Here is a 24,657-nt window from a genome sequence, read left to right on the forward strand (position 1 = left end):
AAGTGTGCTGATTCTTCCAACTGTGGGTAAAAAGTCTGTTGTAGACAGGCTATTATAGAGAAAATGTGCGGCTTATCACAAGTTTCATTCCCTTTAATGCATTGCATTTTGTTGCATCTTTTCGGCTCCAGGCAAAAATAATAGATTCATTTAGCCAGTGGTGGTTTGTGGAAGGGAACCAAGGATTATGGTAATGCAGCACTGAACGCTGCAAGCAAAATACAGTAAAAGAGAAATTGCTGCAGTAAGAGACACAGGAAGAATATCTGAGAGGTTAATTTATATGATTGCACAAATCTGCATTCACAAATGCATCTTGAAAATCTCATATCGCACAAGGTATGCTGTTTGTAAAGACAATGGAAGAGACAGTGCTTCTTTCCTTCCACTGTATGAAGAAGGGCATTACAGGGTATCAATCCATGCTGATTCAAATACATGTCCGCTTATCACAGCCGCTTATCCTTTTTCCTGATGAATCCTCACATTTATTAAGGCTGTCTTCTTGCCTTGTTAGATATGTATAACCAATCTCCTGTAATTAGCAACTGCTAACCTTTGGGGTGCTAATCCCCCATGAATTGTGGATTTGTACATCAAAGCCCACTCTCTCCCATATAGCTGGTGCTTGAAATTACACTCGATTTGAAACCTGCAATTATTTGTATAGCATGGATGCAAACAGTCTCCTCTTTTATGTCTCTGAGAATCCCGTGGGTTTGCAGTAAAGAATCCTTAATCCACTCCAGTGGAATCCAAATATAGAGTTAACACTAGCTCCCTAAAATTTAGATGCACAGCCAAGTGCCTTCCGTGCACGTAAAGCGGAAAAAGCTTCTCACTCTCACTTTTTTCTTCTTCTTTTCCTTTTTTTTCTTCTTGCGTAGTTAAGATTAGATTTCTTTAGTGGCTTAGATGCATCATATAAGACTGCCCGTGGGTATAACACGACGACGTTTCAACAAAGAAGCACGGCTACGCTTGTAGTTGTGATCCTGTCTTTTTCACAAGCATTAATTGAAAGTTAATTAAATAATCAATGGTCTTGCCCCTTTGTTTTAATATAATCACACGACCAGGGCTCTGTCAACAGGGCGAATGCTCTGCTGTTAAGAGTCAACTGCAATTTGTACTCTCTTCCATTCAAGGCCAGGCTAAATCCATTGTGCAAGGAGGGAGAGATTATAGAGAGGGAAAACAACTGAGATAGCTTCCCACACACACACACACACACACACACACACACACACACACACACACACACACACACACACACACACACACACACACACACACACACACACACACACACACAAACTTGATGCTTTTGCAGAGAGGATGCCTGAAGCATTTATTTTCTTTAATGAGAGACATGAGTCTCACATGTGTCAGTGATGCACAGCATGGGAACAATAGGGTGGGCTTTAATTCCATCAATCTACTGCATTTATCCTTGTATCACATCAATACCTGTCAGTTAAGCTGGATGAGATAAATCATGTCAAGCAGACTGAGTCAGGGCCGCACTGCGCTCAGTAAATATGCAGACTTAAAACTCATCTTAAAACTCAGGGGTGAACGTGGTTACACACAGTCGGTGACAAATTTAGAGCATGGGTTTTAGGGAGGAAATACAAGAGATTACCTTGTGAGACAAGATGACACAAAGATCATCCATCCTGCACTTACTCTAGTAAGTGATTAAATAGCTTTAAATTAACAATGATGTTGTTAGGTATTTAGAGGAAATGCTACACCTCTGCTGTCACCTAAGCCTCCCATGGAAATCTCTTTACTTACCTTATTGTAACAGGGATCCCACAGTTACACTTCTTTTGCCATCTTAAACAGGAACTGACACCTCACCTTCCGACACCTGACATAAAGCGCATGCATAAGGGCGGCCAAGGTGCTATTGAATGACACGGAAAACTTGCCTGTGACGAGCGGAGTCGAGATTCATATAGTTCATCCGTGCCCATTTGTTTGTGCATGCCTAAGATTACCTGTACAAGCATGTGCGAATCTGCCATTATGTGTGAGCCGTGAAATAACAGGCAACGGCATCTTCGAAAGTCCTTCCCACATATGTGTGCAATAACATCCGATTTATCGTCAAAGCAACACATAAAACACTTCGAGGATTGGCTGTGAGCGATAGCAATAACCCTGCAGGCAGGTAAATTATGATTTATGTACTTTGGCTTGAGAGTGCATGGGGCAGTAATGTATATGTGTATGGTAGCTGGGCTTCTCACTGTAGCATAGGAGCGACTCAGAGAGAATACATTTGGTGTAAAATTGCTTCATCTGTTTACAATTCCATTTGGAGTTTATGAGAAAGACAGGCAAACACAGGCTGATATATTGCCCCTGTGTCACGGCATGGCAGGAGCATCCACACAAAGATTCATCTCTCACTTAGAAGCCAAATGATACGTCTAATTTGCTGCGAGCACAGTTATTTTTAACCTCTCCAGCTGTCAGATAATGGAGCTTGACTGTCAGCGCTGGTGTATGTGAGTGTGTTAAAAGGTTGCAAACTCTTTTCAATTTACCATTCCCTTTGAGTGAATTACAAAATGCACATTCCCATTAGTTTCCCTGATTGACATTGCCTTTTCTTTTATCAAAAACCAAAGGGGGGGTTTAAAGAGAGTTGACTGAATTAAGATGGAGACTTCCAACGGCAATCTAAATTTGGTTTTCACATGCGTTGTCAATAATTATGATGCCCTGGCACATCTCAGAAATCGCAGGGAAATGAATATTGTTTTTCATGGGTATTAATTGGACATTGTGATGTCTTTTTAGGACTGTCCTGAGTGATCAGGTCCTTTTGTGCAGCATACTACACCACAGCACCATCATGCGCGAATCTGCCACATCGCCTAACCTCCACGATTGTTCCTCCACTTTTCATTCCCCATTTAGGAAGGCGAGTTACCGGGTTAAAAAAAAAATGTGCTGTTTAATCTTGGCAGCTTTTATTTCATTTGGGCATTTCTCTTTGACAAAAGACAAATTGAATTGTATTCCACGATGTCTCTTCTTTCCACTAACAGGAGAACAGCAACATTGTAGAACTAATGCAAAGGGCCAGTTACATAAGGCCAATGGAAACTATTCTTAATCAATGAGCTGGCAGCCGAGTGTACGCTGGTGTCACTGGTTTGGCTGATGTAATTTAGATGGACACTAATGGATTCCCCAGCCTCTCTTCATCAAACATAAAGTAGGTGTAAATCACAGCACCTTCACTGTGAAGGGACATTAGAAATCTAACAAGCAGCACTGGTCAGACTGCACTAACATGATAACGTAACGGGGAAACATTATGTCCTCAAAGCATTGAAAGATCCAAAGAACATAACAAAGGACTGGATGTGGGCAGTGGCACAGAGACATGGACAGAATAGAACAAGTCATGTCAAGTTTAGTTTTCTAGGCTTTACATTCAACACAACCTCTATCCTGAACTTTATCATCATTGTATGGAATATAAACTAAATAACAAATCGGCCATACGCCAAAGAAAATGTTTATTTTTTTTAAACTCATGACAAATGGCAGGAAGAAAACCATTGTTTGCCTCACACAGCAATCTCACTTTTCTACTGTAAATAGTGCTCCAGTGAATGGCTACATTTCCACTGTCCCAATAACCAGCTGACCTCTAATGTTTGCTAACTCCAGCTTAACAGCGTGTTATGTAAGAGAAGGAGCGGGACATGCTGGGACTGAGCTCTGTTCCCTTTGACCAGGCCAGCAGAGGCAGCCGCCTGCCTGCTCTCCTGCCTGCCTTTGTGTATCATTGTGTGCTTACAAAAAGTATAGCAAGCTCTCAGTGTGCAACGGCACTTCACATTGTCCAGCTCTGACTTCAGCTTTAAGGTAACTCTAGATACAAACCACGCTCGTGGCACAACCCCAGCTGCTCTCAGCCTTGTGCTTACATGACCAGACCAGAGCTCAAGTGACCTGTTATAGAACAGCTCCCGACCTCAGTGTTAAACTATAATCTGTGGCTGTTGTTGCCTTTAAATCTCCCTGTAAGGTGTTGTATCACAGCTAAAAACCGCTTGAGTATGACAGAAAATAAATTCTCTTGTTCAGCAAAAAAAAACCTAAAGGCTTTAGAAGAAGTAGTAGTGTGTAATATGGTAGAATTTCTCCTCTAAATGTGTCATAACTGCATGTTGCTTTTGATTTAAGATTCACTTGATATGCTGTGAAATGACAACTTGATGCCAATCATATCACACCTTGTTATTCTGAGGCTGAAATTAAAAAATCATGTGCTGTGCTTGGAAGAAATCAATACGTTAATGTGCTCCAAAGTCAAAAAAAAAAAAAGGGGTGGGGGTAGGGGTGGGGATCATCTTCTTTTCCTTCAAAAGATGCATGCTTATCAAAACTGAATTTTTGCAAATAGGCTGATGCAGTACAATGCTGTTCTTGCTCAAAAAACTTGCTGAAAAAGCCTTTATGTATTCTAACCAAGTGCTCACACTTCATGCTGTAGGAAGTGAGCAGCCACTGTACTGTTAATATGCTTCCACATTGGCAGTGTCTCCTGCCTCACTTCATAGGCGGCTAAGCTTCATACTCAGGTGCCAACAGTAGTGCTCTTTAAGGCTTACATAAGTAGCAGCTAATGGTGCTGGGTCAGTATTTGTGATCTAATCCTCAGAGGCAATATGATCCACCACAACAACTCTCTACATGTTGCCCGAGCCTGGCAGGAAACACAACACTCTTTATGAATCCAAACAAGCTGCATACAGTGGTGACTATAGCAGGAAGAATGATTTCTCTCTCTCTCTGTCTGCCTTCTTGACACACTAGATCCATTTCTCTGCCTGTTCACTTGGCACAAACGTTGCCCTGTTACAAAAGAACACACGGCTTGGGGAATTTTCTAGAAAAACCCTTTGCAATTCTCCTCCATGCTAGTTAAATTACAGAAGAGGTCACAGCAGGGGACTTCGAAACACAGCTACCAATCAACTGCAGCAATTCTCCTGGTGTGTTTGTCAACATTGCTGCCTGGCGTAATTGGCATAATTGTCAGGTTAGAGCTCAGAACAAACTGGGCGTCCTCTTGGCGAGCATGGGCCGTGTCATTAAAGGGACATGTTTCTGGAGGCGCTCCCGGGGACACATAACATGCGAGCATGTTGGAGCGACAGCTCGCCTGATAAAATGGCTGCCTCTTATCTCTACTATGCATATGAAAGGCTTATGCCTTCTCCATGACAGATTCTACGCCTCATCACCATGGGATTTGCCCAGATACACCAGAACAGAAGCTGGGAGAAAAACAATGTATCTCATGTATAGCCTCATCTTCACACTGTCGACTGATGTTTGTGTGTGTGTGTGTGTGTGTGTGTGTGTGTATCCTTGTGTGTATGTACACACATATCTGTGCTCACTTAAGAAAAATACAGAGTGAACATGAACACACCAAACTGACTCAGTACTAGTTTGCTGTGGTTAACAAAATGTGTGTGTTCCTCTCCAGCTCAGTAATTCCCTGTTTACTGGCAGCACAGTGAACTTGGCAATCCTGGAGCAAGCTTCAATTATCTTGATAATCTGTAGTGAATACTTGATATAATAATGATATAGTATCTATAATTACCATGATGAGGTGGTGTAGAGAGTGCTGAAAAATAATCATTTGTATCATCACCGCTGGGTAGCATCATTATTAATCTGACAGCACTCATACAGTGCTTTGTTTGTTTTCTCTGATTGCTCTTTTACTACCAAAATAAACAACTTGGCTCCTTTGAGTTACAGCGGTATAATTTGCTGGAACAACAAAGGCATTTATCTATAAATTTATTTTCAATTTGAGGTAAGCTGCAGTCATGAAAGCTAAATCACTACCAGGGAGAAGATTATTCTAATTACTAACCAGCTGTCGCACATGCTGCATGAGCACAGGATGTGTCAGAACACAGAGCAACCAGTAATCAGTTTCACAGAATCATTTGAGCACACATTTACATCTTGCACTAAATGTTAAACATGAAATTGTCTTCATTTGTATGGTAATGTTGTAAAACTAAAAGAAGCGTATGCTATAACATGGCGTAACTGAATTTAGAAACACACATTTTATGCTCAATTTGTGATGCAATCTTAAAAGCTGAGTGTTTATTTGCAGCTGGAGTAAGCCTGATGATGCTTTAGTTTCCGGTATTTGGAAAGATATGTTGATCACCTGACATAGCATAGGAATGTAATTCATATACTTGGAGTGATGCGGGCACTGTTTATGATTAAAAGGGAAAAGTGAGTCCATACTGTGATTCAGCCTCACAGTAAAAGCTAGAAAGGCAGAGCAGAGGAATTTTCTCATATGAAAGTCTGTATTTTCCGAGCTATATCTGAATTAGACCATAATGCTAGCATGGCTCGGTCCCTGGGGTTTTCTTTGCCATTTGCACTGCTAGCGCTGCAATCCCCCTGACAGGCCTGTTTATGACTGCTCTGCTATCAGAGGGCTGAGCAGAGCCAGGGACGCGCCTTCATTAGAGATTAAAGTGACCATCACAAAGTCCAAAATCATCACCGCTTCCCACAGCAAAGCGAGGGGAGACACTGAATTGGCTTAAGCTCAAGCATCCACAACTTCATATCAGACGGATCCTCCGCTTAACACACAAGTTCCTTTAAAATTTCAATATGCATATGTGAATGACATTTACAGACATGTTTTAAATTGGCTACAATCAATCTCTTCGCTTGCAAAAAACCTGTCGTGTTCATAGCTACGTTGCAAAAAAAAAAAGAAAAGAAGTATGTTTTGGCAAAAACCATGCATAACATTACCTTCTTAAAACTGCAATATTTGAAGTAGGAATATTTGCGCTTCAGCAGCAGACGTTTGTAACAGAGACGTGAGGATGAACTGCAATATATCAACATCAGATGCAGTTACTTTCTTACTAGAGCGATCATATAAGATTTCCACTGACCGCAGAGGTTAGGCTGAGTGGAGCTTCTTGCCTTTAGTGGTAAAGCTTATCTATTTCCTGATCCAGAGCTGCTGGACATTATTAGTGATAGGAACAAATAATATGAGACAGAATATGTGCATCTGGCCTTCTGACCATAACACTGACCATAACTGCTCAAGATGCCTTCTCCTCCCAGGCTGTATGCCATGTACGCATCTGTCTCTCTTCCAAAACCCTGCAAATTCACAGAGAGGGAGATGCTATATACTCGGTTACAACGATGATAGTTTTTCTGTGAGTAAAACTCACTGATGAGTTTAAATTCACAAAATCTGTGAGTTCTTTTACACCTGCATTGTAGGTAACAAAGAGAGATGTAACGCCTAACAATACTGCCCGGAAATAATGGAAGACGGGTGTTAAACAAAGCAACAAAGCCTTTATACACATTACGCACTCATTCCTCCCTCCCATCAAAATTCTTGCTGTAACTTCAGAACAAAGCAGCTATTCTCAGAGGAACATGAAAGACAGACACCTGTCAATCACTGCTCCTGTGACTCCATATTCCCCGTGTCAGAGGCTGCAGGATGGAGAAATGTGCAATATTCTGATAATATTTCATGCAAACTAATGCAAGTCAGAACACTTCCCTGCTGGCCAGAAGGAGGGGAAATGAGAACAGGTAATTATCGGATTGCCTCAAGGCAAGAAATGATAGAGATTGCAGAGAACGGGGATATTTAGCCCTGCTAATGAAGGCCCATGTTTTGGGAGCACCAGGAAGGGGGAGCAGAGGGAAGCTAGGCTGTGGCTCAGCAGGAGGTAGAGCCTGATAAGACCATCTTACATAATGGCCACATCCAGGCCTGGCTCTCTGTTTGGACTGAGGCTCCCTGTCCCCCTGGTTCTCTTCCATACACTCAGCATGGCCGACCAGGGGAGTGTAACATCGACTGGGTATTCCATTTGCCTCAGCATTAGCATTTAATATATTATCCCACAACAAATACTGTAGTATCATTTACCGTGTTTATGGTCTGAGGGCTGGGCCTGTTTACAGATGCAAAGCTACGGTAGAAACAATGACTACTGCGAGCATGTTAGATCAAATACAGTTTCTTATGTTAAGCATTTTGATGCCAATTATATCTGGTGAAGACAACCAAAGACTTGAGTGATTTGACTGAAGGAATCCCCTCACATGCCCACCCCCCACCTCGCCCCTTGGCCCGGTCCATTTAACCCTATTGAAGGGTTTATGTTTGCCAATCTCGACAGCCTTACTTAAAGTGCTGAAAAATAAAAAGAGATTGCTTATTTTGTATATGCAGCACTTCCCCCGGACGGATATGAAAGTTTAATCATGGCATTAGGATTCACAGGCATTCCCTTGCCAGACCTGCTTGCAGACATCAGAATTGCTAATTTGCTGGTTTTGCCCAGGAAGGCCTGGCTGGTGGGTGAGGAGGGGATGAATGGAAACAGGAGTCTGATTTGTCCAGATAACCTTGAACCCCAACGCTCAGCTTCCTGTGGCTGTACGGAGCTCAATCAGTCCCTCTTTATCATGTTGATCTGAACCGCTGTCCTGTGTAGCGGCCGGCACAGCGCCACACTCGCGCTAACCTGACTACTTTGAGAGTGTGTCATCAGCCAAAATCATTTTCCTCCTCTCTTCCCTGGCTCTTCTGACACAGCCAATAACTTCCGCTTAAATGTCATGAATGAATAAATGTAGCAAAAATAATTGCTTTCAAAGACGATCTAAGCTCTGCAGTATGATCCTGATCAGATATCAACATTAAGCCAAAACAAAGCCTTTGACAAAAATCACAGTAATTGTGGCTCGGTTTCTAATCTCAATAATTAATTTCTAATGCTTGTGATGAGAGTCCACCGGAGGCACAGACATGATAAAGAAGAAAGGTCCTGACAGGGTTATGAGTCAGCAGAGATGTGAAATTCAAATAGGCCAGGCTAAGCAGTTTGGAGCTGATGGTGATTTGAGTAGACTCACTGGTCAGCCCTACAGTACAGTACAAGAGCCCTGGGCTGAAAGATGGTGGAGTTACTCATGGGCACAGGTGCTTTATCAGCAGACCACATGTGAGGGGATGAAGCAGTAATAATTGAAAGCTTCATCGAATGATACGCTCTACTCTTTATCTTACCGTAAATTCTGAAATATCTTCCCACAAGCAAAGGTTTCCTTTCCTCCTTTTTTTCCCCCAAATGAACCAAACACATCTTCATGATTAGCCACATCGGGTTGGAATAGCTGTCTGTATTTTGTGCTCCGAGTCCATCGTCATGGCTGCACTTGTGCTATTAACTAAATTAAAGTGGAGTTCTATCACTGGCAGGGGAAGATGGAGCGGCAGGAGCAGAACTCTTACTGTTTTCTGTCACAGCCTCAGCTGTGTGCACACACTCTCCATGCACACTGCCATCTTTCACTCAGCCAGGCACTTGCCTCCTCGCCCACTGCGCCCACCAGGCCTGGGCAGCACATGCCACTGCCAAACATCCATTTACTCCCTGCAGGACTTCTGCATATCTAAAGTGGGCCTGTCATTGAGACCTGGTTCGATTTAACTGCACTGAAAGCCGTGCACACAGGTGAATACGTGTTATTTGATCAACTACACACACACACACACACACACACACACACACAAACGCACACAAAGCATGTAAGTAAACGCTTTGTTTAAAATCAGCTTTGATAATGTCTCTGCTTAACACCTTGTCGAGCTGAGCCGGCCAGACTCGATGGAGGGTGGTAAATGCATCCCTGCAGAGAGGCTAGTAGCCTGCAAGGGTATGTGTGGATTTACTGTGCCACACATGTCCACTGGTCTCAGCCAGTTCAAGCTGAAAAACACACACAATCGCCACAATACACATTATATGTACAGCTGCAAGTCTTTGTGTAGCCACGTGCTCAGAAGTTCAAGCTGTGGGGAGCAAACATGCAAACATTATGACCTGATGACCAGAGATATGTTCTCTCAACAAAGAATCCCACCTCCAACATCTTAGCCTGGAGGCAGATTTAATGCTAACCTGCAAACGCTGCCTTTGTCTTTGAAGTGGAGCGATGGATGCAGCAGAACAGATGGAGATGTTGGATGCTTTCAGGAATTATTAATGGCATGCTATGATCCCAAATGACCTTCAGCAAATAGTCTCCCAGCACTGGAGTACACAGGCAGCCCTGCACATCCATATTGTATTTAGACAACACACCTGGGTCAATGGAGAAACACCGAGCCATCATTACTGTACTTTGAGCTCTAATCCAGTCGTGGAGGGTTTGCTTCCCTTTTTTTTTTTTCATTCCAAGGCAATGTAGAAGCATCCCATCACATTAAACACAATCATATGTTTCAGGAATAGATTTGAGATTTATGCAGCGAACACACTAATTCTGTAAAGCCCAATTTGTTTCTCCCACAATGGGAACCACACACTGGAATTAATCTGCAGAAAGCCTTTCCTGTAGTTTTAAAAATAAACCAGTCATCATTGGAGGCTTTTTATGGTTGTGCAAGGGATATGCTATTGTGACATCAAATCTATCTTACAAACATATGTCAGTAATAGCCATAAAATAGCTGTTGCCTATGGATAACATTCAGTTTACAATACAAACTGAACAATCTCTGGATTCCCTCAGAGAGAAACTGAGCTGCTGAAATATACCACCCCTGCCTTTTCTCTTTCATGTGCTAGAACCAACGTGAAAAACTCGTGGAAACTTGTTTATGTCAACACACGTATGTAGGAAAATAAAAGGTTCATAATGCTGGAATCTTTTAAAATTCTGGACGAATGTAAACACACAAGACGCGTATCTCATTTCTGATAATTCACAAGAGTGTAAGATAGTATTTTGAGATTAAAGTTCCTTACTTATAAAAATTACATAAAATGTCAAAATAACTGTCAGTATCTATTGTGCTCCACTTTTCAGAACATTCATTCAATTTGCGCTTGCAGTTAGCATGTGATCTACTTAGGTTGCTACAAATTACTCAATCAGTGAGACTGCCCTCCAGGCACATCCATGTAGTGACAAAATTCATTTACAATGGATGCAATTAATGTCTGTCTACATATGATCGCTGCTAGAGGTGTCATGCGCTAGCTTGAGCCAATGTTCCTTTAGAAAAAAAAACAAAAAAAACGATGCTGCAGTGCTACCTCGTGCATGGCACACACGTCTAATCAGATTCCAGTTTACCAAAAGGCTTAAACACAGAGAAAGTATTACAAAGTTTCCAGTTATATAAGTCAAATTTAAAAATGATTGTGTTTTGCATATATTTTGTGATTCTTGTTTAAAAATTGTAGATTGTAGATGATGAAGGCTTGTAAAAAATAATGCAGAATAGTGTACAGATGTACAAAAGACAAGTTTGGTAATAAAAACATAAATCCACAATGTTGTTGACTACAATCTAACATATTTGCATGTTCAATATGGAAAAGGTAAGTGAGCATCCAGTGCTGTGTTTGTGCAGTCTTTTCACTGTGTTGTTTGCATGTGGTGCTAATTTCCTTGATTGACGAGGTAACGTGAACACAAACACACATCATGTATTACTCCATGAAGTGATTACGTCAGCTAGCATTACCAGATGTTGTTTTCATTTTTATTTTATTGCACACTGTGTCAAAGGCGCTCAGTGTTGTTTTATTGAAGCTGTGCAGTGCACTTACTAATTATTAGTTGTCATTAATATTTTTTAAAGTTGTAACAGTGCACTTTTCCTTTACCTGCAGCAGTATTCTTTTAGTAAATCCCCCAAAAATTGCACAAATTTTTCTGTGCAAAACTGGCCCTCTCATAAACCCTCCCCTGAACTCAAACACATAAAGGACAGAGACATTGTTTTTTTTTCTGCTTTCATGAAGTTGTGCCTCAGGTACCTGGAAACATAAAATCATAAATGTTCTGCTCATCTCTAGGGCACAGAAGTGAGCAAGGTAGGCTCATCTTAGTATAAGGCCCTCTGTATTTTTAGTATTACCCCGGCCAACAGTACACTGCAAACTGTGGACCTAACTGAAGCTGCTGTGCTGCAACACAAGACAGCAAAAGTGAATGTTTTACACCTGTACGGGTTTAATTGGGGTTATACAGTTCATATATTGAGAGGGAATTGTTGGCTATTAGGATGATTCAGGCAACAATCCCCTGCAATTTTTTGTACAGTATAAGCGAGGTCGGCAGCCTTCAGTTTCTAGAGAATAAATACGGTGGTGGTGCTCTCATAAGACACTGCATGTCTTCAAAGAGCTACATCTAAGGGAGGAATTGATCAGACACTTTTTCTCACACTCGGTAAAAGTAGAAAGGAATAAATTATTTGAACAGTGTCTATCTTCTCATATACCATGGCCTCTGATTAATTACCTTAGGACTCGCTAATGAGAATGTGTAAATGAATACAATGTTAATCTACTATGTATACGATGTTTACTCAAGTTTGCTGAGGCCCAAGAAAAAACAAAATCCCTTATGTATAAATTATAATAATCCCACATCAAGAGAAAGGAAAAAAAAATCCATGCTGAGATCAAAGCAGAAAGGCCCAACGTAATCATGTGTCAAAAGATCAAAAAACAACTTCCTCACCCGCTCAAGTGGGCAAGGTATGTCAAACATACAGTAGTTTTACTCTGATCATCCTCATTTTTAGGGAAATTTGCTTCACCTATCTCCCATCCCGCCTCATTTCCCCTTACCTTTAGTTCATCCACAGTGACAGCAAATGTGATCCACAACAATGAGGCTGATACACGATGAGAAGAAGTATGAAGAGTTGGAGTTTGCTTGTTTATTTACGTAACAAAGAAATGCGACTGAAAATAAAATCTAAGCACGAGATCCCTTAGGTTTAGATTTGATCCATTTGTTCTCTACAGAAATGAATGATACTTACATATATGCACCGTAAGATGCAATTACAAATATTTGCATAAATGTGTTAAAATGAAATCAGTTAATTTTATACACAAATAACAAAGAATTCCTGCTACACAAAAACAAATAACACACCCTATAAGAGCGCGCACACACACACACACACACACACACACACACACACACACATGCACACACACACACACACGCACACACACACATGCACACAAACACACACACGCACACGCAGCTACAAACAGAGTGTGGGAGGAGCTTCCCACCCATCACTTCTCAGACACTGTGGTTAGACATGGGACATGTTTGGTGCGTTTCATCGCAGCAGTATAACACCTTAAAGCATTTCATTTACACAAGGAAGCAGAGCTCAGACAATTGCCATTTGTTTACTGGGACCGATGGTGTCACATCTCTCCATCAGCTTCACCGTTGACTGCACGGTAACATAAGCTCTAAATTAGCCTTCAAATACATATACACAAGAGAAAATGACAGTTTATTGAGCCTGTGTACAATTAGACAGTACTGTTGGTAATATTTCTGTCTTAATTGAACAGCAGTATACTATTTGCGCTTCCACTGGGTAACGACACACATACGCATTTAAGCAATAAGCAGTAAAACTGTGGGTGATGCGTCTGACAGTGGGACGTCATTAGGAGTGGGCTGTACAGCTTTGATAGTAACCGAGAATGCTCTGTTTGGGCAGATTCCTCCTCTGTTGCCCCAAATCACACATTAAAGGCATTAAAACAGCCTTCAGCGCAGTAGGAACACGACTGCCTTCCTCTCCCCTGCAACTATTGACAAAAACAAAACTTAGTGACGACAGCTGCTGATTTGTAACTAAGTGACAGATTCCTGCGAGCAAATAAAGCAGTGGTCCCAGTCTTTTTGCTCAAAAACTCCCATTTGTTTCCCTGTGACAGAAACCCATTGAACGGCACATAAACTCTTAAAATTTTACATGGAGATACATCTTTTGAGGCGCTATTTACTTCAATTTATATGATGCCTTTGTCCCATGTATTGGATTGTAGGAGCTATGTCTACATCAGGGAGGAGGGTACTTTTTTTTTTTTTTTTTTCCCAAATTAAGCTCCTGTAAGAGGTTGATCATAAGCATATCCTGAGACTTTGAGTGAGGGTCTTTGCTGATGCTGCTGTTGTTGAGGCTGGACTAGTCTGAGCTGAGCAGCCAGGTTGACAAGGACCTGTGCTCAGCACTAGGAGAGCTCTCATCCAGAAACAAGAAGCCCAGGGGAACAAAGACAACAATATGCCAAAAAAAACGCACTTGAAAACAACAAAACAACCCGAAAAGCCTCCAAAAGAGTCAGTGGTGGGTGATTGCCAGCTGCACTCCAGATTACCAGGCTCTCTGAGAGTCTTTCAGCAATCGCTGAGAGCTGTAGCATCATCTCCAGCTCCTTAATCAGTTCAGCTGGGGAGGGATGGATCCTGACATGCAAAAGGCTCAGCACGATGGGGAATAAACTCATAATCAGCAATCATATATTCCACATTGCTAGAGGGGGCAGGGAGCTCATCTCAGATAGGTCAAGGATCTCTCCACAGCCGGTTAACCCCTTTGCTCCAGCTGGTAAACATCCACACACTCATTGTCTGGGACACCCATTGTTTAGATGGCTCTGATGCCTGACTCGCTGAATTAGGATATTGAGAACGACACGTGCGAGGGCGCATCTTTTTTTCTCTTGTATATCAACTGTGCAAATGCAGTTTCAATTAGAATACATACTGTATGCATTCATAAATGGGGTTGGGGTTTCATTAAAGCAGCATGTCCCTGAAAAAAAGCCATGTGCTGCGCCTTTAAACAAAGTTCACTGCCTTGCACATTCTCCCTCCTTTCATCTTTGTAATTAGCTCTGAAGCAGCATTTCTTTTATTTCAAATGAATGCATGTGCATAAAAATCAATCTTAAGCAGACTGTTCTGGCAAGGCTGTTTTTCTTTGTTATTTATGATGATAAAATTCCTTTCATGCATCTTAGTCGGGGTGATGAGCGCTTAATGCTGCCAACCTTGAGAGTTAGTTCTCACTCCAGCCCGCACAGGTTCCTCTGGGAGATTCTGACATGCTTTGTTACATTCCGCCATACGGAGGCGAAATGTAACGTTAACGGTGAAGTTAGGTTGACGGTAACAAGTTCAAAACTCTGGAAAGCAGATAGTCCTATCATTTGTCTTTCTTGAAGAGCCCCCCCTAGTGCTCAGGAGGATTCACACTGTTTGTTCATCAGTGTCAGACGCCAGATCAGATGAGTGTAAATGATGCCATCCTACAAGTAGAACCCCTAATGGCCTCTGCTGGGACATGTAATCAAACGCCTCACACACTTCTCTCCCTTTTGTAATCAAGCGGCAGAGCGCATGTTGTGACGACCTTTGTTATAACGCTGCCTGTTCCCTCATCTCATCAAAATTCCATGCACCTCTCATTTTTCATCCTTTGTTCCCCGCCACGGTCCCTAGATGCCGCAGTCGCTCTCCATGGAGCGGAGGGGAGTGTGACTTAGTATGCTGTGACCTCTGACCCTTCCTCATTCCCTGACTCTACAGCATACTTGTGCTGCAATTCTGGCAATGCCACCGCTGTTTACAGTCTTTTGTCTTACTACAAATTCCACAGACATCCATAGGTGCAACCTAGGAAATCAACGAAGATTCATGCAACGCGTCTACGCCATACAGTGTTTACATGGCATAATTGCTGAGTAAGCCATACCGGTGACAGCTCTTATCAGCGGCTGTCACCGGGAGCTCCTTTTTAGTCACTCTAGGTCACGTTAACACCTGAAAAGTACTCCTCTCTCATCTCACCTCGGCTGGACTGACACAGGAGGAGGGTAAAGGTGATAAACCACACAAACAATACTCTTCTTCTTGCCTGCTGCCTAGCAGAGAGATCTGATTACAACTGAGAAGAGAGCAGCTTGGTGTTTCATGGAAAAGCAGGTCAACTGGAGAGTGCTGTCAGAGCTCGGGAGTCACCGGCCTGATGGAGGAGGAGGAAAAGCTATCCGACATGGCGGGGAGAGACGGAGGTTTGTCTCCAGCCGTTCTGTGATGGGCTTTATTTACTCTGCCATTAAGAACAGAAAGGAGAGGAGAAATGATGGAAGCGAGAGGACTGAGCATACAACTCCGGGGAGAGATGCATTAGTGTTGTCTGGTGTAACTCCTCACCTTCTACCTCTTTTGGTCTCTCCCCCGTCTCCCTCTGGCTCACACACAAGAGACAGAGCTGCCCCACTGCCAACACCTTACTCCTTATGTGTTTTTCTGTCCTCAGTGTTTGAGTCAGACAAAACGCAAAATCAATAACGCTTTTTCTCCCCCATTTCCTCTTTGATGCAACTTCAAAAAGCCAATGGACAGCCCTCCAGAGGCCCATAGAGGAAAAAAGCCAATGGTACGAAACACGCTCAGAATGAAAGTACAGGAGGAAAAAACTTCACCCTTCACTCTCTTTAAAACATTGTTAACTTCTGAGCCCCAAGTGGCTCAGCATTTAAGGGCAAAGCAGGGCACCTGAAGACAACAAAAATGTTATTTATTCTTATTAGTCATCTCTGTAATTTATTTTTATATAGACTTTCTTAAAGCTAATTTAAGCTAAGAGCATGCATGTCAGTATTTCAAACTAATAACAAATAAGAGAAAGGAACAAGCAAAAATGTCCCATCTCTACTGTCTGTGCATATTCTACAGCGGAAGCTACAGGAAGAAAGAGAAAAAAAATGAAAGTGAAAATGTTCTTTAACTCCATGGACTGTGGTACCTGATTATCTAAGGAGTGCTGACAGAGGAAGTATTCTATCAGCAGCTAAATGCTGCATGACAGGGAGACACTTCAAAGGATCTATAAGTGACTCCAGAAATACTGAGTGAAAGTAAAGTAGGAAATTACCCTTAAGTTAGAGGCATTTGACTAAGCCCAGTGAGGTGTTTTACCTGACTGGAGAGCCAATACTGAGAACCCCGACTGAACTCGGGTGTGAATGTTTCAGAAGGAACAAAATGATCTCATGTAGACTGATGGCTATCTTGTGCCTCTGCTGTTTGTTGTATCACGCTGTTTGATTGGCCATAGGACAAGGCAGTCATTTAACCTCGCTCGTGATTGGACTAATCTGTCAAAACCACACGGTGTGACTGACAAGACAGGATGACTGACAGAGCTTTCTGGCACTCTGGCAATCGCTCGGACTGAGTCGCAGATTAATGTGTGTGCAATATAAAAACTATACTCAGATATGGCAACAAAAAGACTGTATTTTTGTCTATTTGGATGCTGCAAGGACTGTTATAGTCTCCTCTATGTTTGGGCAAATCAGTTCCACAATGAGTACTTACAAGATGAAAAGCTATTTACTTGCCATCAATATCTATTGAAGTACGGACAGTAATTAAGTACTTAAGTACTATAAAATGATACTTTTTTTACATGCACTATACAGATTGAGAATTTTATTTTGAATCAATTTATTTTGATGGTACTTTAATTTTAATTTATTTTATAATCATTAGTCATTCATTGGTGATTGATTATGATCACCTTTTATGCGATTTATGATTTTACTAGAATTATCAGTAACACAAATCATAACATAATAAACAACACTAGCAATTTAATTAAAAACAAAAGAAACAACATCAAATTCAGAAAATAATGCTCTCCTCTCCTCTCCTCTCCTGAGTGCACCTCCCTCTCCTCCCAACTTCTATGGAGCCAAATCAAAAATCCATGCTCTCAATGGGCAGTCAATATCTCATTAACCAGTCCCTCCACACACAGCCAGGCAGCCAGGATGTTCGTCTCAGTGTGCACAGCACAGACTGGCACACCTCACACACTTTAATAACCTGTGGGGACGCCATTCCACTTCCTCAGCCAGCTAAGAGGCAAGAGAGAGGGCTGAGGCACACACCCTCCGTCTGTCTGAGAGACTCTTGTTTGTTTTGTCTTTCCTCTGCTCAGATATCATCTTTTCAATTTTACTGTAACATGTAAATTTTCCCTTAGAGGAGGTGAATTTAAATCAAAACATTTTTCATAAATGCAGATTCTATGAGATATATAATTTGGGAGATTGTAGAAAATTTTATTTGAATCTATTACCATTGTTATTGGAATTATGTTCACATTCAAACAAGGATTATTTTAATCACAGACTAAAATAAATGTTTGTTTTTTGTTTTTTTTTTTGTTTTTTTTTTACATCAGAAGCTGTGAGAACAGCTCTTCTTAAAATATTCATTCTTTGTAATTGGGTCTTTTATTTTAAATCCTTGCAGGTGACTTGTGCTATATTTGCCTTCACCTTAATCTGTGGCGATTTTTCCTTTGGCTCTTCATGTCCTCAGTCCCTAACTGGATAATAGCCAATCTTGTTAACCTCTGCTTTAATGTGTGAGAGCCTGCAGCACTGAGTAGTGAGCACTTCAATCGGCCACTGATAGAAAGAGACAAAGACTACCAAATCTACAGCAAATATTTACAGCCTTGTTAACATAGCCTTAAAGCGCCTATTACAAGATATTTGGCTTTACCTTCTCTACGGCCCCAGAACATTTTTTACAGTCTAGTACACACTCGTGTTAAATCACATATTTATGTGCAGTCTGCATACACTGTAGTGGCTTACTGGGCCTCGCTTTCAACTATTTTAAAACACTGCTGCTATGTATACCTTTCCACAACAATGCCCTTTATGAATGGTTAATTATATGTACTGTGAATGAGACGCACTTTTTTTTCTTTTTTTTTTTACTTTTTCTGTCGATCCACACATCAAACAACTTTCTTTAATTATGTAATTGGAATTTTCATCTTAATTGTGCTGAGTAGGCTGGCTAATTTGCATGGGGTAATGAGAGGGATGTTTCCATTACAGGTAATTAGGTACTTGAGAGGCAGTGGTGTGATAGAGAGGCTGAAAAGAGAGGGAGAGGTGGTAGTGTTGGCGGGGGGTGGAGGGGGGTGGGGGGGGGTTTGCAGGATAGAGACAAAGCCACAGAGACACACAGAGATGTTTGGTATAATATATTAGCATTAGTTTGTAGTGTACAGTATGAAAAACAGTGGGGAAAACTCATCACCAAAGAAAAAAAAAAAAAAGGCACATGCATTGTGATCGCAAGAAAATATTAACATAATGAAGAAGTGCATGCCAAGGCAGCAAGTCATTGTGCTGTTCATCCATTTCACTGACCATTTTCAGGAATAAATTACTACTGCTGTTTAAATTAGTTTCCAATTATACAGCTTGTTCACATTTTAATTTAATTTCTGACACTGTCGCAGCATCCTATGATGACACCAGCAGCTCCTGTCAAACTGAAAGCACCAATAATGGAAAAGACAGAACTAAAAGGAGAGATGAAAACTGGCTACTGTACAGGTTACCTAAGTTAATTCTGATGAATTAAATTGATATATCAGTTCAAAAACTGACTTCACAAAAAAAAGTCTGCTATGACACCACGTCGAGAGGAAAAAGAAATATTCACATTAAAATGTCGTGTATACGCCACACTTTAAAAAGGTCACAGAAAAGCCACATAGCACAGGACACTCAATTCTGCCCAAATATATGTGATTTCATTAAGCCCTTCACTTTAAATTGCATATAAAGGACAATGGGTCAAAGGCCATTTTTCATATGTGTCTCACTGAAAATGCGAAACAGAAATGCACTCTCTCTCCTTCACACAAGTCAGACATCACAAATGACTGTGAGCCTCACTTCGTAAATGAATTCTCACATACTGTGACCAAAAAAAAAAAAAAAAAAAAAAAAAAATTAACGCTCTGATCATAGTTACCAGTCTCACATAAACAGCAAGATACTTAACAGCAACTGAATGGTAAACTAATGTGTAAAATAATGAATAGACATTAGATTACATTGTAAGGGTAAGTATAAATATTACTAACAATGTTAATAATATATAAATTTGGTTATAGCATTATTTTTTCCATACATGAATTATATTTGCTTAGAATAATATGTATACAGAGACATTTAGAAAAATGCTCTATTGGCTGTTTTTTTTTTTTTTTTTTTTGTCTTGACAATTAATAAATTAAAACTCACAAATGTAAATGTATTTTTTGACAGGTGGGAGGAGAGAAAAGCAGCATGTATCAAATCAAATTATCATTACTGACACCTCTCATTTAACACAGAATGACAGTGTGCCTCATCTTGGTTATTGTATTTGACTGTATCATCATGGGTGCATGTGAGCACATATGTTTGGATATGGTTGTTCACATTTCTCCGCATGGAAGAATGAGTGTATTCATATGTGTGAAAAACATGATTATGTGCGTGTGTGTGTTTGTGTGCAAGCATGCATGAGAGAAGTGTGTACTGTACTGTATATCTGACTGCACTTTCAGTATCTGTCTGCGTGAATGTGTGTGTGCGCATGTATTCCTGTATGATGGAGGGGGGTGGAAGAGCTGGGATTAAGCATACTAGATCAACATCACAGCGACTGGGAGGACCCAGTCCTGCTCTCATGGCCACACATGTAAACCCAACTACCCAAAAAATAGGTCAGTGGAACACAACACACTCACACACAGATATAAACACACATGCACCAGTATCAACTCAAAGAATCACAGTCTGCCAGTCGCGCCAGTGCCTTGTCGCCCGTCTGCGACCCACGTTCAACACTGCCACGCACATCTTCCCGCGGAACAGACACGTCCTCTGGACTGGAACAACAGGATTAAGAATGGGGCAAAAAGGAATAGCGACAGGAACCCCCCCCCCCTTTCCTTTTAAGACCTTCTGCCCCCCCACCACCCCTGCATGCTATCACACATCTATGCCAAAAAAACTTCTGCTCTGTAGCTCAGGAGCTGTTCTTGTCAGAGACGTACCCGTGCAAAGATTATACCGGCTGTGGTTTCCACAGCACCCCACACAACAGCAGCAGTTAGAAAACACACACTGAGGAGAGTAAAATCAAAGCAAAATACCTTTACAGATATTATAAGTTGAAGATTTCTAGCTCAGTTTCTTTTTCTGAATTAAAAGAAGAGATTTTGTCCATGCATGAAAAGAGATATTAGCAAAGCTTAATTCACTTGCACGCATTCAGGAGCACTGTATTACTCTAGTTCTCACTCCCTCCCTGCCCGTCTCCCTCTCCCCTCTCTCTCTCTCGCTCGCTCTCTCTCTCTCTCTGTCACACTCATGCCTTGCAAATGAAATGCAAAGAGTTGGCAGGCTATGAATAGCGGAGCCATACTTCCCTACTTGTTACTCTGGGTGCAGGATCAGCATGCATTTTGCTCTTACCTTTCATAGCTGAAATCACAAAATACATCATTAAGCTTCGAGTCCATAAGAGAAGAACTATCACCAGCGCAAAGCCCTCCACTGCTGTCTCAGCAGCAGCTGGCCAGCACAGCTCTGTCTCTCAGCCTCCGAGCATGACCACACCAGAATCCATGTGACTGTGACATCAGTGTTCATGTCTGACTGCTCCCCACCCACTAGCCTTTGATTGGCACAGCATGCAGCCAGTAGGGGCGCTGAGAGCTCAGGCAGGGAAGCTGGCCCTCTTCCCACTGATTGCAGTCAGAGGCTTGTATACCGGCTTGCTAGACACAGCAACACTCTCACTATCGTCTGTGGCTTATCTTTTTAGTGGAAGGATAAAGTCAGAACCAGTTCTAGCATACACCAGTTTTTCAACCTCTTGTTCTGCCCCCTTCTACTCCCTTGTTCATTTTTGTTTTGTTTTTTTTTTGCCTTTAAAAATGGTGCAATGTCAAGGATAAGAAAAAAAAAAGTCACAGAGGGGATAAAAGAGCTAGACATGGATGAGAGAGGGGTGAAGGAGAAAAAGAGCTGAAGAAACAAAAGAAGGAGGAAGCAAAAAAAAAAAGAAAAAAAAAAAGAGGAGCGTGGAGAGGATGGATAAGAGGGGAAGTGTAATTTTTCTGTGGCTCAAAGATCGAAGCGCTCTGCTCTTCTCCTCCTCCCTGTCTGTAGATATGAGTGATCAGTGTGAGGCCAGATGTCTGCGAGCAGCGGTGGGCCCTACACGGAGAGAAGATGAGTGGAGTCTCAGCTTCTTCCCGTGACCTCTCAGAGGACCCGCATTCCCCTCTCTCTCTCTCACACACACTCCGACGGCTCTCACACACTCTTTTTGACAGGTGAAGAAGGGGAGATAGTGACGGAAGGGTTTGGATGATCCCCTCCACCCCACAGCGACCGGGCGATGAGTTTCTTGCTATCATTTCTCCCTCTCTCCCTCCCATGCCCCTCACTTTCGCCCCCTGCTTTCCATTCCAGTCCCTACCTCTCTCTCTCTCTCTCTCCCTCTCTCTCTCTCGCTGTCTCTCTCTCCTCCCCCTCTCCTCGCTCATCCTCTCTCATATGATAATCTGTTCTGACTCCTAACCAGCTGCCTCTCTCTGATACAATATTCTGGTTTTAGTGCAATCCAGCCTTGGCCAATAACCACGTTGCATTTGGCATTTCCATGAATAAGCTGGTGCTCATATCATCCCGTCTTAAGACAAACATCGCACAGCTTCGGTTTCAGACGCTGCAATATTTGAAACAAAAAATATTACATTTTTTTTTTACACCACCAATATTTCAAATTTGAAAAATTTGGAGGCTCATTTCCCATTCTCCATAGTTGTTTGATCTTAATAATACTACTGCAGCAGCAGAATGATTACGCTTCCACAGGGCAATTTCTTATTAAGAGACACTTTGATTATTTATTTATTCCTATTTTACACTCTAAATATCTGTATTCATTTGAGGTCTTTGATCGTTGCTCTGTTCATTGAATAAAGGTACTTCTAACCATATATAAAATGGAAATGAGGACTCAGCAGCTTGCTACATAAATCTTCCCATGACAATGTTTCATTAGGACCTCTATGATCCATTAGAGTAACTAAACACATTAACTCACGTTGTGTCAACACTGGTCTCTTATTGCACACCGTCTAATGAACAAAATATCATTCAGAGACTGATAGCATCAAATGGAGCGTGCCTTGGATACAAACTAGCCATAGACGGGCCCTGGCAAACTATTCAAAACAATGTGATGTCAGAGACAGTACAATCGTCTCGTTTCAATGTTGGCGTCTCCCCACAAGATCTTCAAAGTTCACCAGATGAGTCAGGGCCAAGGCCTGCGCAGGAACATGTTTAACTGCCACTATCTGTGGTTGTCTCTAAGAAACTGGCTGCTGTATCAGTCTTTCTAGAACCAGCTGTGGCTCAACACAGTGTGGCATAACACTGAGCTATGGTGTAAGGGGGGAAAAAAACACAAAACATGATAGCAGGGGTTGAGTCTCTTGGCTGGTTATCCAAGAACATCTGAGAGGAGGATAACATCCATATAACGATCATCAGGAGAGAGTTGGAAGGAGCGCATGTTTTGTCTACTTACAAGCTATGTATGTGGTGAATAGGTGAAGTTCCGAGAAAGTTCCCTACAGGTTAGGAGGATTAGAATATCACTCTGTGGCTCCTTCTAAAAATACATTTAAAATAAAAAGAAAAAAAAAAAGAAAAATTTGTAAAATGTCGCATTAAAATCAAGATGTTGACACACAGAGAACAAATCAGCTGGATTTGTCATTTTTGGACATGAATAAAGAAGCTTTCTGCCAAGCTTTTCAGTGAACTGTAAGGTTTTAGATCACAAAGGGTCTCATTGTCCAATTAATTGTTTTCTGTACATTTACATGCTAACACACGCACGCACGCACGCACGCCAAATTCCATTCACCTGCACTATATGGTAGTGACAGAAGATGGATATCTCGCAACCATGGGCAAATAAAACCAAAACTATTCGCAACTATGTGCCAACATAGGTGAGTGTAAATATATAATTTTCTTTGTAATTTGGGTGAGCCAATGCCTCAAGAAAGACATATAGTAAAACTAACAATTCTAAATAAACTAATCTGGATGTTGTTCTGTCCTTTCAGCTCTACAACAAATATAGTGCTTCCAACTGTATATAAATGTGCTTAAAAGCACGGGCCCCCCTAAGGACAGATGTTTCCTGCAAAGCTGCTTCATTTGCTCTTCACCACACTCTCCCTTGACTGCTCCACATTACCAGTGACAGTATGCCAATATGATGCCGACACTTATCCATTAGAGCATTGATTAAGCCACAGAGGCACTGATGGTCAAATGTTTGTGGGTATTAATGTGGTGATGTGAAGCCATCAGTACAATCATTTTTAGTCAATTCTTTATAGATAGTGAAGTGAGTTTTTATCAACACACTACTGGTAGAGACACTGAGCTGAACCAGGCACAACACACTAAATTTCTGCATTAAGACCGGCGCAGCCGTGTGTCTCACGCTCCTCTTGGATTAATTCAAGCAAATGTATTTACTGTAAACAAGCCCTGTGGAATGGAATTCAATTGAGATGAGATGCAGAGCATCCACTGGTGCCCCTGGAGGAGAGGAGAGGACCAGAGCTGATAATGGCCTCATTAGCAGTCTGTCAGTAGCCATTCCACACACAGACTCACCATGCAGCTGATCCACATTAACTCTTACAACTCTGGGCTGGCCTCTGAGACCAAAGACGCGTAGTGTGCAGGCTGTTGCACTCGGCAGCCTTTGACCCCACAGGATAAACAGTTATGGACTTCCTCAATTTGTGTCCCAATC

The 24,657-nt window shown here is 41.7% G+C and overlaps 1 protein-coding gene across 1 annotated transcript in view; it reads right to left on the minus strand.

The window, feature by feature from the left end:
• The window catches only part of LOC111228395 (nuclear receptor ROR-alpha), a 41,127-nt gene extending 19,799 nt beyond the window's left edge, over positions 1 to 21,328 (minus strand). Inside the window, exon 1 of the mRNA XM_022754241.1 lies at positions 21,276 to 21,328. Within this exon, the coding sequence (XP_022609962.1) occupies positions 21,276 to 21,306 (31 nt within the window). The 5' untranslated portion in view covers positions 21,307 to 21,328. The remainder of the gene's footprint in view (positions 1 to 21,275) is intronic.
• Positions 21,329 to 24,657: the final 3,329 nt, after the last annotated feature.

This window comes from Seriola dumerili, unplaced genomic scaffold, assembly GCF_002260705.1.
Source record: "Seriola dumerili isolate Sdu_G_001 unplaced genomic scaffold, Sdu_1.0 BDQW01000219.1, whole genome shotgun sequence".
In the NCBI taxonomy this organism is placed as follows: Eukaryota; Metazoa; Chordata; class Actinopteri; order Carangiformes; family Carangidae; genus Seriola; species Seriola dumerili.